At 42.6% G+C, this 18,669-nt stretch overlaps 1 protein-coding gene across 4 annotated transcripts in view; it reads right to left on the bottom strand.

The window, feature by feature from the left end:
- Positions 1-18,669, bottom strand: part of Fbxw11 (F-box and WD repeat domain containing 11) — a 102,334-nt gene that overhangs the window by 7,696 nt on the left and 75,969 nt on the right. For all 4 annotated transcript variants that reach the window (XM_027425196.2, XM_027425198.2, XM_027425197.2 and 1 more), the window contains 6 exons: positions 16,674-16,860; positions 15,151-15,241; positions 8,404-8,541; positions 5,895-6,013; positions 4,595-4,844; positions 668-786 (listed from right to left, as the gene is read on the bottom strand). In XM_027425196.2, coding sequence (XP_027280997.1) covers positions 668-786; positions 4,595-4,844; positions 5,895-6,013; positions 8,404-8,541; positions 15,151-15,241; positions 16,674-16,860 — 904 coding nt within the window. The remainder of the gene's footprint in view (positions 1-667; positions 787-4,594; positions 4,845-5,894; positions 6,014-8,403; positions 8,542-15,150; positions 15,242-16,673; positions 16,861-18,669) is intronic.

The following is an 18,669-nucleotide window of genomic DNA, read 5'->3' as shown; positions in this document are numbered from 1 at the left end:
TTGAATTCCAAATTCCCATCTCACTCCTGGCTCATATCAATATCATATATATATATATATATATATATATATATATATATATATATATATATATATGAATATGAGAATCGATTTCTAGCATTTGTGCTTTCAGCACTAACTTAGGCAAGAAACCTCACTTTGTTATATTCTGTTTTATGTAATTTGAAACTTTTAAAAGGCATTTTATTTTTAAATCAACTCAATTATGCTTAGTCCCTGGAATTCTCCTGGTATCTCAGCTGATAAATCCACAGAGTCAGGTGGTTTTGGAAGAGCTTTCCCAGAGAAGACATGGGCTTGGAGCAGGAAAGTAAAAAACATGTCTAGCAAGGAAGGACAGGGAGATCACACACAGCCAGGGTCTCTAATCCCAGTGTTCCCCAACCCTGATGAAACTCAGTGGAGTGCCTTGTGTGTACTAGATACCAGGGTTGCTTAGTTCCTAAAGGCTGGGTCTCAGACTCACTGGCTGTGCAGTGTCTTACAGAACCAAAGAACCAGCCACATCAAGCCTTCTCCTCTGCATGATCCACGGGGAATAAACTCCTATGTGTTCTAATTCTGAAGTAAGAGACGCTTTTGGTTTTGTTTTCTATTGATTGGTTTTTGTAAATGAAATAAATAAATAAATCTAATTTCTACGCACCGGATGGTGTTATCTGATGATCCACTAACAACCAGCCGGTCCCGGTACTGCAGACAGGCGATGCCCCGCTTATGCCCATTCAGAGTGCGAACGAACTCACAAGTGCTCGTGCTCCACACCTGCAGACAGACAGCAGTACTGTTAGTAAGACAACACCAAATCCTGCCATTAATACCTTCAGAGAGAACTGGGCAGGTGGAGGCAGAAGGATGGCAAGCTTAAAGATAGTGTGGCTGCACAGTAGGAAGGCAAGGGCACACTCCAAGAATGATCCCAAATAGTCGACTCGCCATAAACTTTCTTCTTGGTTAATGGGCTGGGGTAGAAACTGGACAGCATGAGCTTTCCTGGCTATAGGTAAATAAAACTGGAGTGAAATACAGGGGAGTTTAGAAGTCTCTAAACTTTGAGGTCTTCACAGAGAGAACTTCTCCTGGAAGGCTCAGGTATTTGCCAGATTTTGCTTTCACACTAAGCTCACACACCACACTTAATGTGCTGACATACAAAATCTTCACATTCTACATCCTTCTACATCCTCCTCTTCTCACCAGTTTCTTACTATCCCATACATGATGATATAAGCACAGGTACACTCACTATGTGGTAAGTCAAACAAGGAGACACACAGCTGCTGGAGTTCCTGAGTTAGTGAGCCAGCTGCATTTGCAGCCCAATGGAATGAGCAGGTATTTCTATGCCCACCCCCTCCAAATGGAGTTAGACTCCCAACCCCATGCCATATAGGAAAACTTAATTCAAAATACATCAAAGATCTAAATGGAAGAGCCAAAATTATGTAAGGGAGGGGGGCATCAACACAAAGGAGTGAACCTCTATTATCGGGCAATGATTCCTTAGGTATCACAACAAAAGTACACACATCACAAAAAAATAAACTGAGTATCACCAAAACTAAAGTTATTTGTGTCTATTACCCACAATTCCTTTTTCTCTTTCTCTCTCTTCTCCAGCCAAGCAAGATACCCAGGGAAAGAAGGCCAAGAGGAAGAAGGTGGCCCCAGCTCCCACTGTTGTGAAGAAACAGGAGGCCAAAAAGGTGGTGAACCCTTTGTTTGAGAAAAGGCCTAAGAACTTTGGCATTGGGCAGGATATCCAGCCCAAACAAGATCTCACACGCTTCGTCAAATAGTCCCATTACATTCGGCTGCAGCGGCAAAGAGACATCCTCTATAAGCAGCTTAATGTACCTTCTGCTATTCACCCAGGCCCTGGACCAGCAAACAGCTACCCAGCTGCTCAAGCTTGCCCACAAGTACAAGCCAGAGACAAAGCAGGAGAAGAAGCAAAGGCTGTTGGCCCGTGCTGAGAAGGCTGCTGACAAGGGGGATGTCCCAACTAAGAGGCCATTTGAGCAGGAGTCAATACAGTCACCACCTTGGTGGAGAATAAGAAGGCTCAGCTGTGGTAATCACCCAAAATGTAGACCCCATTAAGCTGGTGGTCTTCCTGCCTGCCCTGTGTCAGAAGATGGGAGTCCCCTACTGTATCATCAAGGGAAAAAGCCAGGCTGGGACGACTGGTCCACAGGAAGACATGTACCACCATTGCCTTCACACAGGTTAACTAGGAAGACAAGGATTCTCTGGCTAAGCTGGTGGAAGCTATTAGAACCAATTACAACAACAGATATGATGAGAGACAGATATGATGCAACTGGGGAGGCAATGTTCTGGGTCCCAAATATGTGGCTCCAAATACCAAGCTGGAAAAGTCAAAGGCCAAAGAACTATCTACTAAACTGGGTTAAATGTACACTCACTGCTAAGTTTTCTGTACATAAATACAAACTTATCTCCCCCCCAAAAAATAAAGTTATTTTTGATTCCAAGGATGATATTAATAAAGTAAAAAAAATGAGAGAAAAATTGTTTATCCAATTAAAGGGCTCATCTCCATAATGCATAAAAAATCTTTTAAAAAATTAAAACTCAACCATAAAAATAAAACTAAGTTTTTAAATGGGTATAAGATTTAAACATTTATCCAGAGCAGGTACATACTGACTAATAAGCAAGACACTACTAGCCACCAAAAAGTACAAGCTGAACTCCAGAGACTCCTGCAGCGCCCAACAACTACAGATCAAAACAAGACTGGAACAAGTGTTGGCAAGAGTGCAGAACAATCTCACCACAGAGGTGTTTTCTAATGAGGCCCAAGTGCTCCTGACTGTCAGGGCTGCTCTTGTCCTGACTGTGATGCAGTTAAGTTAATGCACACAAAATCTACTTGTTCAGCTTCCAGACACCTAAGTTTTGATGTGGTATAGCCCATGATTTATGGGGCAAGTTACCAGCGCATAGAACACCGCCCAGTGCTAGTCATTTGGACATTCTTAAAGCCAGCAAGACTATGCTAGCAGGACTGTAATATGGGACAACCACACTGGAAGACCATTTGGCAATTCCCTGGGATGTTAATCAATTAAGAAAACTAAAAGAATGTGCAAAGGTGAATGGGCAAATGTTTACATCAAAATCATCCATAATTGCCAGCAAAGGGAAACAAACAACAGTGCATTTGCACATAAGGGGAAACAAAGTGTCATTTGTTCTGAGTAAAAACCCATTTGGCCACCAGAAGCAACAAAGCACTGGTCTATGTTAAACCCTGCACTATGAGAGAGTCAGACACAAAAAGCCACAGGGTACACAAGTGCATTTACATGAAATGTCTAGAACAGACAAATTCAGAGATAAGGATAGAATGCTAAATGCCAGGAACATGTGGTTGATTCTCCTGCATATTAACTGTTGTTGGTAAAAGTGTTTACAAACTAGGCGGGGGTAATGCTACACAAAGCTGTAAATGAACTAACAGTACATTTGGAAAAGCCAAATCTTCAAGTATGGAAAATATAGATCAATAAAACTGTTAATAAATATGTAACAAGGCTAAAAGGATCTCACAAGGCACAACCCCTTACTGATGAACTATTGGCTACTGATAGATTCTGAGAAATGGAGGTCACCGTCTACAGTTGTATAAGCACCTCTGAGTCCATGAGACTCCAACAGACAACTCCAAACCCATGGTTTCTAGTCAACACCAGTCAAACTCAATGAATCACAGAACAAAATGAACAGAAATGAACGTACAAAGAGATTTGCGGGGAAATGGAGACTAGGGAAATAGGAGGCTGGTCAGTATGGACAATGTGTGAAACTATCAAAGAATCAATTTAATCATGAGTAAGTTAAAAGGGATAAGGAATCAGAATTAAATTCCCCATACCCTGTGGGATATCTTAGTCTACAATTGCTGGTCACATTTTGCTTCTCATCTGTTCCAACCTAGTTTCTCAAAGCAGGGACATGTCTTGTTCATCCTTCTTTCCCTAGCATCTAACTATATTCAATAGTATACACAACAGCAAGCTCTCTGAAGAGAATAAATGAAACTCTACATGACCAGTTTGAGCCATGTTTGTGAAACAGACCCTCACCCTAAATAAGTGTCATGTTGTAGTAGCATCTTGCCTTGGTGGCCACATCCTGGTAGTGGTGGGGTGAGTTAATAAATGTAAAACTCCCACACACACAGCATGCTCAGCTTAGTCTCTGCCCCTTAAAAAGTGGCTAACAGCCAGGCAGTGTTGTTGCACACCTTTATTCCTAGCACTTGGGAGGCAGAGGCAGGTGGATCTCTGTGAGTTTGAGGCTAGCCTGGTCTACAAAGTGAGTTCCAAGACTGCCAAAGGCTCAATAATGTCATCTCATGAAATTGACAACTGGTCTCTATTGAGACCAATGACTTTTTTCTTCTTACCTGTGGCTCCAGAAGCATGTGAAATGGGAGGGTCTCATGGGAATGCATAAAGAATAGACTTTGCCACCTAGTGCTAGTCACCTCTGCCTATTCTCTGCTGTTTAGGGACAGGGTGAAGACCACAGACACACTCACTTTAATGGTCCTGTCTCCAGAGGCAGACACAATGTATTTGTCGTCAAAGTCTACTACATTGACAGCAGCACGGTGGCCAACCAGGACACGACGTAAAGTGATATCAGTGGCAGAAGCCATATCCCACACAGCAATCGAACGGTCCTTGGAACAAGTCACCATCAGTCCATTGCTGAAGCGTAAGTGCAGCACAGCTTCATTGTGATGGATGAGTGTGTTGAGAACTTCACCCGTGTTCACATCCCATACTCTAGAAGAAAACAGAAAGCTGTGACAGTGAGAGCCAGGGAAAGGTGAAGTCTGGGTTCAGCATCACTCTTAGTGTACCAAGTGATGCTACTAGCAGAACCCCGGCATCCAAGTGCATTCTAACAGCAGAACCCCTGTATCTGAAGTATATTCTGCCAGACTGCTGCCAGCAGAACCCATACTCAGGTGCACGGTATGGGGTATGCATACCCACAGTATGCAACAGAACCTAGGCAGCAGCCTCCTTAATTCTGACAACTGCTAAGATGCCTTTAAGAAAGAAGCTAAATCTAGCTGGGCTCAGGTTTCTCTCACACTCAAAGTAATTAACTCAGGGATGTCTTCAGGTTTGTACAAGTGACAAAGATGATCCCTCAAGTCAGTAGGCTTTCAGTGGGTCTGAGACAACAGCAGGAGTTTGACAGATGAGGAGCCTAGGATAATCCCAAGCTTAAGGTTTTTGTTGGCCAGTGGCATGTTGAAAAAACTACTGCTTATATTTGGAAACCAAGCTGGGGCATTTCATCACAGCACTTTGTATATGACACTTGAGACATGCAAAAACAAAACAAACAAACAAAAAAATACACCAATATCCTAAAGGATACACTGACATAGAGCAGAAGATGACCTTGAAGGCTGAGCAGTGATCTGTGACAAAGCAGCAGCCTATAGGCCAAATCTGGACACAGACAGTAGCTGTACTGTGGGCAGGGTTGAGATGAGACAAATAACTGGAAGGGAACATCACAGAACCCAGGGATGGGCTGAGCACTACCCCGTCTCTGCAGTGTGCCTGCAAATAAGCAACGCTCCACTCCTTTCTGCTCCTCAGTCCCTCCAGTCCCCCTCAGTCCATCTCAGACTTCACTACATGATGCCCTTTTGCTCTGCTGGACTCTGTCACCCCACTGCCAATCAGGGACAGGGAGGTGTATTTTCCCAAGAGTATAGCAGCAGATCCTATAGCAGCAAAAATTCCTAAAGAGGGTATGCATCTGTCTCCTCAGGAACGGTCTTTGAGATCAGAGAATGAAGCCAGACCACGCACCTCACTGTTGAATCTGAAGAACCAGTTACAATGACTCGCTCGTCATACTGGAGGCAGAGGACAGAGCCCGTGTGTCCCGTTAACACTTTCAAACATTCCAGGCTGGTTTTATCCCAGATCTGTTGAGACAAGATCAACCAGAGCAGCAATTTAGTGCATACACTTTCCACAAAAGTTCTCCTGCACCATGCACTCTGAATCAGAGAATACAAACAGGGTACAGGAAACAAGATGAATACCAAACAAGTAAGGAAGAACAAGAGGAAACAGAACTGGAGACGATACCAATGAGCTTCCAGAATAGACAAGGAGCTTTGCTTAATGTGAATGTTTACTTAGCTGCTGTGCTCATTTAATTCAGCAGCTTGATAAAGGGGGTCTTTTAATAAAATCTGGAAGAGCCAGCTTACTCTGATAAATAATGAGACAGCCTCTACTAAGACATTTCAAAAGTGCATACCTCCGATAGCTTCAAAACTTATTTTTAAAAATGGAGTGTATGTTTCCTGAAAACCCCAAACTATCAAGAGCTCTTAGTTAGAAAATATAATGCTTTATTACAAAACTAAGCATTTAAGAATCAAAACAAAAATTGGCTATATAGTGACATGATCCTAGTTTCTGAAAATGAAGTAAAACATTTGTATATTTTCACACCCTGAGCTTTTTCCTTCCTTCTTTTACTATCTTCATAGCTTCTCTTTTCCAAAATGCCACACCGAATCCTGAATTGTGCAGCCTTTTCAACATTGTGTCTGTAACTTAGTTACATGCATTTAAGCTCTCTGTGGCTTTCTATGGCTTATAAAGCAAATTCTTTGCAATGCTGAAAATTATCCCACTACCTGGATGAACTGCAGTTATACATTCACCACTGTAGGACATCTGCTCATTTCCAAGCTTGGCAGTTGTGAATAAAGCTACTACAAATATATGAGGGTGCTGAGGTGGATTAAGTTTTCAATAACTTTGAGCAAATACTAAGTAATGTAAGCATCGGGTCCGATGATAAGAGGCTTTCTAGGAAACTGCCAAACTGCCTTCCAAAGCGACTGAACAGTTTCACATTTCCACAAGCAACGGGTGAAGGCTCTGCTCCATTCCTCACCTCCACCCAGTGTTGCAGAGTGCTGCGGATGTTGCCACACTAATGGAATGTGATTTTTTTTTTTCCCTGTTGCTTTCCCCTTCCTGGAAGACTGACAAAATGGCCACCTAGACACACTCTTTGGAGATGTATTTATTAAGGTCTCTGCCTTTTTTGTTTGTTTGGTTGGGTTTTTTTTTTTTGGAGCCTGTCCTAGAACTCACTTTGTAGATCAGGCTGGCTGTGAACTCATGGAATGTCTCTGCCTCCCGAATGTTGGGATTAAAGTGCGCCCAGACTGTTTTTGTTTTTTTGAGACAGGGTTTCTCTGTGTAGCCCTCCCCTGACTGTCCTGGAACTCAACCTGTAGACCAGGCTGGCCTCAAACTCAGAGATATGCCTGCCTCTGCCTCCCAAGTGCTAAGAATAAAGTGTGTGCTGCCAACACCCAGCTTGTGCCTGTTTTTTAAAAATGTTTTTTTTATTTCCTTATTGTTGGGTTTTTACACACTTTAGCTAGTACTCCTTTATCCAATGTGGCTTTTATATATATTTCCTGAAATTCTGAAGCTTGTATTTTCAGAGAGTAGAAAACAGTGATGCTAATGAAGCCAAGCCCATCAATTCTTCCTTCACAGACCATGGTTTGGTATTATTTGGGGATGTCAACCATCCCCAAATCCAAGATAATCTTGTTTCCAGTTTCCACATTTTCACTCACACAGATGAACTGTACTTATGTTCTCACAAAGACCTGCATGTGTGTATTTCCAGAGGCTTCCATCACAATCCTGAGAAGCATGAACTTCCCTGAGAACTAAATAGATTAGCACACTGTGATGCACCCAGTAACATGAAATGCTACTTTGCAACAAGAAGTAATGAATTATTGCTAAACAAAACAAGAGGGTGAAATTAAATATGCTTCTACTGGGTATAAGAAGTCAGTTCTAAAAGTCTGTTATGTGCTATATAGATGCACTGATAGTAAATGCTAGAGGGAGGGAGGGAGGGGGAGGAGGGAGGGAGGGAGAGGAAGGAGGAAGGAGGGAAGGAAGGAAGGAAGGAAGGAAGGAAGGAAGGAAGGAAGGAAGGAAGGAAGGAAGTTCTTCCTTATGTGAATGAAGGCAGATGGGAACACCCCTGGATTCCTGGGCATGGGGGGTGAAATGGTGATCTGATCTCTGGGACAAGGAAATCTGAGGGGACATAGTAAACAGAGAGCATCAAATATGAATGTGCTCAGAGTCAGGGGCAAGAGGGATGAGACCAGGAAATGCCATTTCCGGTTCTTTTGAACAACTTGAGAGCTGCTGACACTGAGAACAGATAAAAATCTATCTGCAGTAGCAGAGATTACCACACACTAGCACTTCATCTCCGAGCATCACTCTAAAATAGCACACAGACTGAGTAACTCACCTTGATAGAGTTGTCTCGGAGGCCACTGATAATTTTGTCATCATCGTACTGCAAACAGTAAACACCTTTACTATTTTCAGAGCGGCACTGGATCCTCTGCAAGTTATGTCGTCCACACCGCCAATTTGATTCTATGGTCTGGAGAAAGGAGTCAAGAGGTGGGTTTTCTGTGTCAACTATTCTGTTAGTTTTAACAATCTGGTGTTGCTTACAGAAGCAGAACACCACTGACACCCCAATTTTCTCATTGTTTCCTTTTTATAAATAAACAGTTTTAAACCTGCCTAAGGCCACAAAAATAGAAACTGAACTACTTAGAAATCAAATCCAGTTCTGATCAGCCCAGAATTCTGCTAGGAACATATTCACTGGTATAAAGGATAGACCTAGCTCTTAGGCAGAGTGCACAGAACACAATTATATCACTAACAATTCAGGGGAGTGTCCATGCCAAACAAATGATACAAACTCTGGCTACAGGATCCTGGCCCATTTCAAAGAAGAAGCAGAGGGTGTCTATCAGAAGGCCTAGCCTCAGGAAGCAGCTAGAAAGGACTACCCAAGATGAAAAGGCATCTACTAAGTCTAGGCAGTCTGGATTCTTAGGCTGTGAAACCAGTAGACAGCAGGAACAATAGCTGTTCTCACTCAACTTCAAGTCCAGTTTGATAGATGACTTCTGAGTAGCTAAAGCTAACTGCTCGCTGCATTGAAAAAGATCAATCTCAACTTTATTCACAGTAAAGGCCCAATTACCAGTTCTCCTGATACTCAACAAACCACATTCCTCTTACTCTGAAGACTGCATTGAACTCTTTCAAATGCTAACATTCATTCAATGTTCCACAGCAGACACTAAGCTTCCTAACACTATCGTGCGTGTGCGTGTGCGTGTGCGTGTGTGAGATCAATCCCTGGGTATCCATCCATAGGGAAGTGGTTCTACAATCCAGCACAGATACTAAAATCTATGGGTCTGGATGTTGTAAAATAGCATAACTATGCAAAACATCATGACATGATTTCCTTGTCTGTGTATGTCTGCTTTTGTTTTGTTTTGAAAGGTACTCCTCATTAGGTATTCAAGGCTAGCCTTAAACTCTCGTTCTTCTTGCCTCGGCCTCCCAAGTATTGGAATAGTACCCATTTAAATGGTATAATATTTTTGTAAACCTAGGCATGTCTTCCTGTATACTTTAAACCATTCTAGATGACCTTTAATAATGAATATGATATAAATGTTAGGATTGGGGGGGATGTTTTTTGTTGTTGTTTTCAAGACAGGGCTTCTCTTTGTATCCCTGGCTATCCAGAAACTAGCTTTATATACCAGGCGGGCCTCTTAACTCAGAGAGGCCCACCTGCCTCTGGCTCCCAAGTGCTGGGAGCAAGGATGTGCACCACTAACTGCCCAGCCACTGCCCACATTTTTACAGAGAAAGATATGGAGAGTTGGAGCTACTGATACATATATTAGCACATGTGTACTTAAAAGGGCAAGTGACAGTACAAAGGTCACAAATGTGTGACCCTTGTGCTTAGCAAGGGCCCTGAGAATATCTACCTGGGTCTTCAAAGAGCCAGTATGAAACAAGCAGGACAGCACATGTCCAACCTCTGGGCACAACAGCAACAGAAAAGCTCTTGTGTCCACCTGCTGCCATCAGGATTTCCTTCCTAGGCCAGACATTACCTAGTGACTGGTAAAATGTCAAAGCCAGGAAAACTAACTCAAACTACCACTGCCATACAACTATCTCTCAAGACAGGTATCAATTTGTCTCTATGAGCAACCTTTTAAAGGGGTCCAGAGCATAAAAACTCATTTAAGTAAACCCAATGCTTAGAAACATCTAGAGAATTAAGGCACTTTTGGAGACTGCCTGGCCACCTCAGCATGCTAACCATTCCAGGGAAATGCTGGCCTAGGAAGCAAGATATGCTAGTAAGAAGTCTACTTCTAGCCTAGCCAGTGACTCTGGGTAGTAGTCACTCATGCTGAGGTAACATCCTTACTGAGGCACTGAGTTGATAGTATGTGTGTGATTCCACTTGAACCCAAAGCACAGAGTGCCCTAGGTAGACCAAGCATTGTTTTAAAACTGCATGGCTATCTTTGGGCTTTAAAGTAGGCTTTACTTTGGATTTCAATGAACAGTGAAAGCTCATTTACATAACAATGAGAGTTTAAAGGAAAAAAAGTGCTTGTCATGCAAACACAGGAAATGAGAGGACTGCTTACTCACTTTCCCACTGCTCTTATGGTATTTTCTAGAATGGGGTGAGCTGGCCACAATGTTTAACTATATTTAATGCAACAAACAGATGAGGGAGAAGAGCCAAGATGACACCAAATGGTCACCTAAGGCTGAATCAGTTCCTCAAACACCTGGGCGAAGCCTTAAAGCTGAGCTGTCCCATCTACTCCACAGAGAGCTGGGGCAGAAAGACTTCACACATGCACCACCATATAGATACCCTATTTTCTGTATACATCAAAAGGAAACGGGGTATGGCCAAGCTTTTCCATGCTCACAAGGTTCCCAACTTTCTAAGACATTTTAAAAGTTCAGAAGACCCTTGGTGAGTCACTCTGGAAAGACGCAGTTAGGGCAAGGTTTTAAATCTTGAATTAAATTAGGTTCTTGAATCCAAGGTAAGTACAGAACCCAACAGGATGTCTCTGACAGCCATACAGCCACCAAGGGCACTCCTGAGGCTACCTCTTCCTAGCTCTCCAGGCCACACACGCACACACACAGCACCTGCCCATGATTGTGCCTACTCAGAACACTGCCAACATGCCCGACAACCTAACTTGTTTCAATTCTTCTAAACCAGGTTTTCACAAAAACTAGACTTTCAATCAAGCTTGGCAACCCTTGGTGGCAGAAATGACCCAAGACAAGTGACAGCCTTGGCCAGTGGTACCGATGGAGCACTGGATTCCACCTCAGCACAGTAGATCAGTAGAATCTGTTCCCCCAGCTAACAAAGGGACACAACATGTGACATGCTCATCACAGTCTATTGGCAACACTGCCAAAAACAATGGGTTGTAATTAAAAAGGGAGGGCTGGCCCCAAATTGGAGGAATTACTGCATTGGTCTAAGCTGCTATTTGTTGGTGGTAGCCTGCATTTTGTAGTGGCCCCAGCAAGGTGCTCACTCCTCAGATGGAATTTGGCTATTATCTGAGTTGGGCAGCAATAAAGCCAGTCACACAGGTGCCTCCTGCAATACCTGCCATGCCATGAGCCATCATGTGGTACAGCTACTGTAGAAGAGAATTTCACGTGTTAGAGAACTTGTAAAACCCCCTTACCCTGAGCAAAATTTCAAAATACTGGGAAAGTAGCCATGATATACAGAGTATACAGCGGCATTTCAATTGGCAATAGAGTGAAAACAGATGTCTGAGTATGCAGGAATAACATTATTTTTAGAAGGCTAAACATAACTGGGTGGGTGGGCAAGTTTCAGCATTTTCTAGTCAGGACAATGTTAATATCAAGTTTGCAAACCACAAAAAAAAGCTTTCCACTTTCCCTGAATGAAATGTGGTTTATTAAAAGGTGTGATACAACACAGTCATTTTCCCCATGGCCAGCTCGGTAAATATAAAGAGAAACTTCTCTGAAATGGCAGAAAAGAAAAATCCAAATCCAGGGCATGAGCATATTGGATTGTAAGAGCAATGGCCATCTGTCTGCAGAAGCACAGGGTGGAGAGGCCTTGGGGAGTGAGGGTCCCAGCTCTGGGAGTGAAGCTCAACCATTCTAACCAAGTGCCTTGCAGTGCACAGTGAGCTACCCTGAAAACAGCACTGACAAGGACTCTAGATAGTGAAGGAGGGTGTGACTGCCTCTTGGCAGGACAAGCCTCAGGTTTGCCAGGAGTTCCTTCTCAATTTAGAGGCTCTGTAAACCCTCTGTGTGGCAAGAACACCCAGGAGAGAGGAACCTTTAAGAAAGTGAAGAATGTGAACTATTCTCCACAGGCTGAGTCTCACTACCCCGTTTTTCTGAACAGCAGGAGTTAGCCATACAAAGCCAAGTTGTCTATTTTTCCTTAAAATAGAACCAATTTCTTGTGACTAGATGTGGAAGGCAAAGTTCAGAAAGGAACACTTTTCCTCTGTGCTCATCAGCGCCCAAGCTGAGAATGGATGTATTTCAGGAGTCAGCAAGCTGTCAAAACAGAGGAGAGGGGAAAACACCAGTGCTGTCCCAAAAGTGCCTCATCTGTGGAGTGCAAGGGGAAAGAGAAGATTGCGTAAGGGCCAGGGAGCCCGGACACTCACTGGCCGTTCTGGTGTTCTACTAAAAACCCTTTAATGCTACCTCTTCTCTAACAGAACTAAAGCAAAGCCAAGGGCTTCCAACTAATTCATAGCTAACAGTCAACCTTATCAAGAGTCAAGGTACTGAGTATCCACACACTCAGAGGAAGATGGACATCTACAGGAATAAAAGAATAAGACATGCCTTTCTGCTTCCTGAATTTTCCGCTTTGGAAACAGAAGAAAAAAGAAAAAAACAGATAAACAAAAAACCACCTAACTGTAAGCCCATGGCTAGACAGACCTCAGCTAAAAGCCCACCACTTCTATGTAACTAAAACTTCTTTTACTCTCAGTTTCCCTCTATTGCAGATAAGGATATGGCATGGGCATTGTTAAATTACTGAAATTATCTACGTAAACACCTAGCACAGTCCAAGGTAGACTATAGGGGTGACAATCATGGTGCTCTGCAGGTGAAACACTCACCAACAGTCATGTAGGCAAAGCCAAGCTCACCTGTATGCCTCACATTATGATCTATGAATCATTACAAGTCTGCTCTGACAATACACATGAAGGGCCAGAGAGTATGTGGTTGGCTATAGACTCTCCACTCACTGTGTATATTAGAGTCTGTAGATGGCTATGGACTGCACCACTCACTCACTGTGTATGTGACAGTATGTGGATGGCTGTGGACTGTACCACTCACTGTGATGTAGGATAAGAGTTTACCTTGTTAGCACTTCTTCCTTTGATTTTCAATATGGACTTAACCTACTTTTCAGACTGTTTAGGCTATCTAATGAGAAAATATGCTATTAACTTCTAAGTACAAGTAAGTGCTCTATTAGTGGTACACTGCTTCTGTCACTATTACTATTAGTGATACACCAAAGTATAAGCGTCATCCTTCATACTAAGAAACTTAGCCACAAAAATCTGGAGGAGACTCTTGTGGCCAGGCAGTGGGTTTTCCCAAACCACACTTTAAGAACCACTGGAAGACCACCATGATGCAGAGGTTTGTGTCCAACAGTGTTTCCCCAATGGCTCCATTTCCCATCACATCTGCCGCCTCTGCTAGTTCTATTATTTCAGTCTGAGGAAATGGTTATGGTAACTGCTGTCCTACTGTCAATTATAAAGGTAGTCATGGTGACTAAATAAAATAATCCCCATCACCAAACCTCAATCAGATAAAGGTTCTCCAGAGTCCCTGTTTATTGACAACTGGCTTTAAACAGCACCTCCTCAAAAGGAATGTCTACTTGGGATCACTCAAGAAAAGTCAGAGAGTTTCTATCTACAGCTCCCCCCTGCCAAAGAGCAGAACAGGATTTCCAAGACGTCTGGTGCACCTACCTAGAGCAGTCCCTTCCCTCCTGAAATGCACAAACACTAACCTATGATGCACAAACACTAACCTCTAAGCACTGCAGGGCATTAGTCGAAGTTTTGGACTAATTAATTCCTAAACTTTATCTGGCAATGGTTTAAATTATTAAGTCTACCCTAAAGGTTAGTTTTTAGGTCATTTTAGAGAGCACACATTCTAGACAAGAGTTTCTCTTTTAAATAATGATATCCAGTCACAAGCTAATGCACTGCTAATGGGATGGGTCACATCTGCCTGAGAAGGGGCAGGATGAACTCTACAAAGACACGCTTCTCCATAACTCATATTGACACAGTAACTTTTATGTTCATCACCTGGAGAAGACGATTACTTCACATTTTGGAAACCAGCTGTAACTTTATGGGAGATACAGCATTGTACAACAAAAGCTAAACTTTTCTGCCTAAGAGGAAACAGTAAATAACACATGTGAAAGGGTTAATGAGAAGTACCTGTTCATGCCTTTCCTGATTCAAGGAAAAGGGCTAAGTAATAAAACTGAACTGGAACATGCCAACAGCATCAAACACTGCTAACGTTTCTCAGCAAGTACACAGATCTCTGCTGGTCACTGAAGTTACACTAAACTCCACAGTGGCCCCAGAACATAACCTGCTTTACAAGGCCCACTTCACCACTTCTTAGAATAATAGTCTGAGCTGATTTTATGAAAAACTATGCATGACTTAGAGAGGCGACTGCAAGCATGCTTTCTTCAATGATGGCTCAAAATATAAAAGCCTGTTTACCTAAAACATTGGGCCTTGGATTGTGGAAAATTTATCAAATTAGACTATAGTTTATCTTGGATTAAGGTTTTAATTAACTGGCAGCCTTACAAAAGCATTTCGTGTTTTTGAGAAGTTGCATTTCTATAAAAAGGCATGATCAGCTCTGAAGAAGAGCCACAGATTACATACTATGACATTTATTTCCAAAGCTCAACTTATTTAAAAAACAAAGTACAAGTTTCATGAGTTTAGAACAAAAGGACCTTTAAAACAACATGAAAAGTTGAGAACAAGACCCCAGAGAGTGCAAAACAATGAAGTGAAACGGTTACCTCTATGTCCTGGATAATCTTTGGGTACAATGATCTATAAAATGAATTGGGAGGGCCATCTGTAGGTCTGTTTTTAAACAGGTACTGATCCCTAGCAAGGAAAACAAACAGATGTTACATTTTTGCACATAAAAGAACAGATTTTATTTAAGCATGCTTACAAGGACAGCCCATGTTTCATGTCTTCCCTTTCACTGAATGTTAACAGTTCAAAAGTAGGATTCCTGACAAACTGCAGTTTCCATGGTAGAGACAATTTAGTTCTGGCATGATGCTGGTCTTTTGTTTTTTGAGTACCGTCACACAAATAATTAAGCTTTCAGTCTAGGGCTGTTTTCCCTCCCCCTATAACCCTTATTCGTAAAAATTTGCAAATAAAAAACAGGACATACTGAAACCAACCAGTTGCAAAGTCTATACATACATCTTAATGAGATCCTAAAAAATTACAATACCCATTCTGAAGCTGTGAGCTTTCACCCTGGATTTTACACTTTCACTATCAAATATATTTTATGCTCTTATCCACTACAAAAAATGAAAACTCCATACCAGAGTTAGAATCAAGGAAACTAATGTCCAGTCCTTCCTCGTTTCCTAAAACTTGGCTTTCCTTGTTTTCTCTTCCACATGCTATCCTGTACCCTCATGCATAATAAGTACTAACGAAGCTTAGGAAAAGTAGTATTCCACATTAAACTTCCTCCCATAAAGGAAGCACAGCTCCACTCTCACTCTTCCCAGTCCTGTTCTTCTTGTCTGTATCTGACTGAGCCAGGGCACTGATAATACACAAAGCTATCAAGCTGCACTTAAGCCCACAGACTTTCTTGAAAAACCCTATGGCTGTGTTTCCATTCTTCCCCATGAGCAGTAATAAATAGTGAAATGACATAAAATAACTCAGGCTGGTGGTACAGCTCAGTGGTGAATGCAGCTGCCTACCGTGAATGAGCCCCCAGGTTTAATCCCCAGCAATTACAAAAGCAAATACAGTTATTTGACTCTGCTATTTTCCTTTAATAATTGTTTTATGTGTGGGGGTTTTGCTTGCATGTATGTCTGTGCACCACATGTGTGCCTCTTGACCATGGAGACCAGAAGAGGGCATCAAATCCTCTGGAATTGGAGAACCAGACAGCTGTGAGCTGCCAAGTAGGTGCTGGGAACTGGACCAAGGTCCTCTGAATGAGCATCGAGGGTTACCAACTACGGAGCCTTCTCTCCAGCCGAAACTCTCATATTCTCTTTTCTTATCTTTTTTGTGATGGAATCATTGCTTAAGTTTTGAAAAAGCTGTGTTTAAAGAGATGAATGAATCACCCATGAGAGTTATTGAAAACTTTATAATAACAATGCATACATGTCAGAAGGAGGAATTCTAACAGCTTTGACCAGCCTTGACTAATATTTTCACTCCTTTTCTAAACAGACTGACACATTCACAGAATTGCCTTGAGTAATCAAGCTGACTATACTGTACACCGGGGGAACTTTTTCCAAACAAGCACCCCAATACTCACCACCCTCTTCTTTCTGAGAGGCCCTTCCACAGAGGGTCAGTGCGCACCATCCTCTCAATCAGCTTCTTCCACAGCATCCCTTCTGAGATCACTCGCTGCCATTCTTTACACACCAGCTCTGCTGCACACAGAGACCTGGCATCCAGGTAGGAAAGGATGTTTTCTGCTATGTGATCTAAGCCTTGTTCTACAAAACAGAGAAGCAATGAAAAGAATGGGTAGGGCAGAGAACACAGGCCTGAAGTAAGGAATGAGGAAAGCCTGAGGCAGGTGAAACAACCAAAAGCAGGACATGGAAAAGCTCATAAACAGGTGCAGCTCAAAAGATAACAAAAGTTGGGGGAGGAGGGGGGTGACCCAGGTGCGGCTGACAGCAGCTGCTCTTGGTGTAAAAGCTACCCTGGCCAGTTCTGTCTTTCTCGGAATTTTGAGACTTTTTCCCCCCTTCCCCATTTTCCTGCTAATCCCTCACATGCCAATGATTCTCCAAAGTTACAGCTGAGGAACAAGGACAGATCTCAGGCTGTGCTATGTAGTGAAGCAAAGATAAGAACTAAAGACTTCTTGCTTCAAAACCTGTGCTTGTTGCTTATCTTCACTGTCTTTTGCAATAAACCACACTCCTCCATGAATCCTTGATAGCTACAGGGGCCAAAAGGTGAGACTGGACCATTCTTTAATTTGAAAAATTAAAAGTGTTGGTGTCAATCTTGCCATCTCCCTCTGATGGAGATCTTTCTGTTCTGAACAGAAGGGTAAGAACCCCCAGAAGCAACAGGTATTTGTTTCTCACTTTAGAACTTTGGACTGAGTTAAACAACCCACAGAAAGGTCAGCCATGAGAGCCCGTTGAGTCTGTTGACCTGAGGAACCCACAGTAGAAGGAGATAACCAACTCCCAAAAGTTGTCCTCTGCCACACAGGAGTGCTGTGGTATGTGTACACGTACGTTTGTATACACACACACACACACACACACACATACACACACACACACACACACACACACACACACACACACACACCAGAAATTTAAGATAAACTCACACAACACAAGGATCCTTGCAAAGAAATCCATGCAAGAGTCAGCTCTGTCTGAACTTTATCACGGAGATCACCATGCATAGCACTGTTACCACCTGTTATATATCTTCTTTTAGTTCTAGGTGTGTCCCTGTAGCTACAGGAAGCACAATTCATCCCCAAGCCTGCAACATTCGAATTTCATGTCCTAAGATCACTGTGTACCATGTGTATACTGTGCTATTCACAAACCAAACCCTGAAACATCCTTGTGCCTTGGTTTTGCAGTAAGTGCTGGCAGCCGCCCTTAGCACAATATCTGAAAGCAGACTGATGAAAAGATTTCAGAGCAAGACAGCATTCCCTGAGGGTGATGTTCTCTTTTTCAAGCTCAGCAGCACTAAGCTTAGTGTTAACAGCCAGGGACAGGTGGAACACTGGCCTTTCATTGCCTCAGTTCCCTTATCTGCATAGAGTATGGGCATAGTTTAGATGGAGGAAGGATGGAGAAGGGTTACTATACAAACTGAGGTTGCTTGCATGTCTCTGAATGGCATGGCTACACTGCCAATGACAAGTTTTCAGGCCCTTCATATAATAATTCTATCCTGGACTAGATCTAAGCCCCAAGCTCCACCCCCTGATAATGAAGGCTACATGGCACCACTGCTATCCTGTATGCCGAAATTACCTTAGAGTCACATAATCAAAGACTGACCTCCTTCCCCTAATGGCCATATCACAGAAGATTCCTGCACGTTCAAATCTTACCCCCTTCTCCCCAGTTGCTATTAAAACAATTACCCTTATTTCTGTATTTGACCACTGGTGGGATGGGGCCAGCAACACTTCATGCTTATCCTCGCCATAATTAACCATCAAAAGTTCCATGTAAACCAGCTACTTCAGTCTCTAGAATTTTGGTTTCTAGAATCCAGAAATCGGATTATTCCTCAGTAAACCAGCATAATAA

The sequence above is a fragment of the Cricetulus griseus genome, chromosome 7 (assembly GCF_003668045.3).
Source record: "Cricetulus griseus strain 17A/GY chromosome 7, alternate assembly CriGri-PICRH-1.0, whole genome shotgun sequence".
NCBI lineage: Eukaryota > Metazoa > Chordata > Mammalia > Rodentia > Cricetidae > Cricetulus > Cricetulus griseus.
Note: the sequence above shows the minus strand (reverse complement) of the source record. Positions and strands in the feature narration are given on the sequence as shown.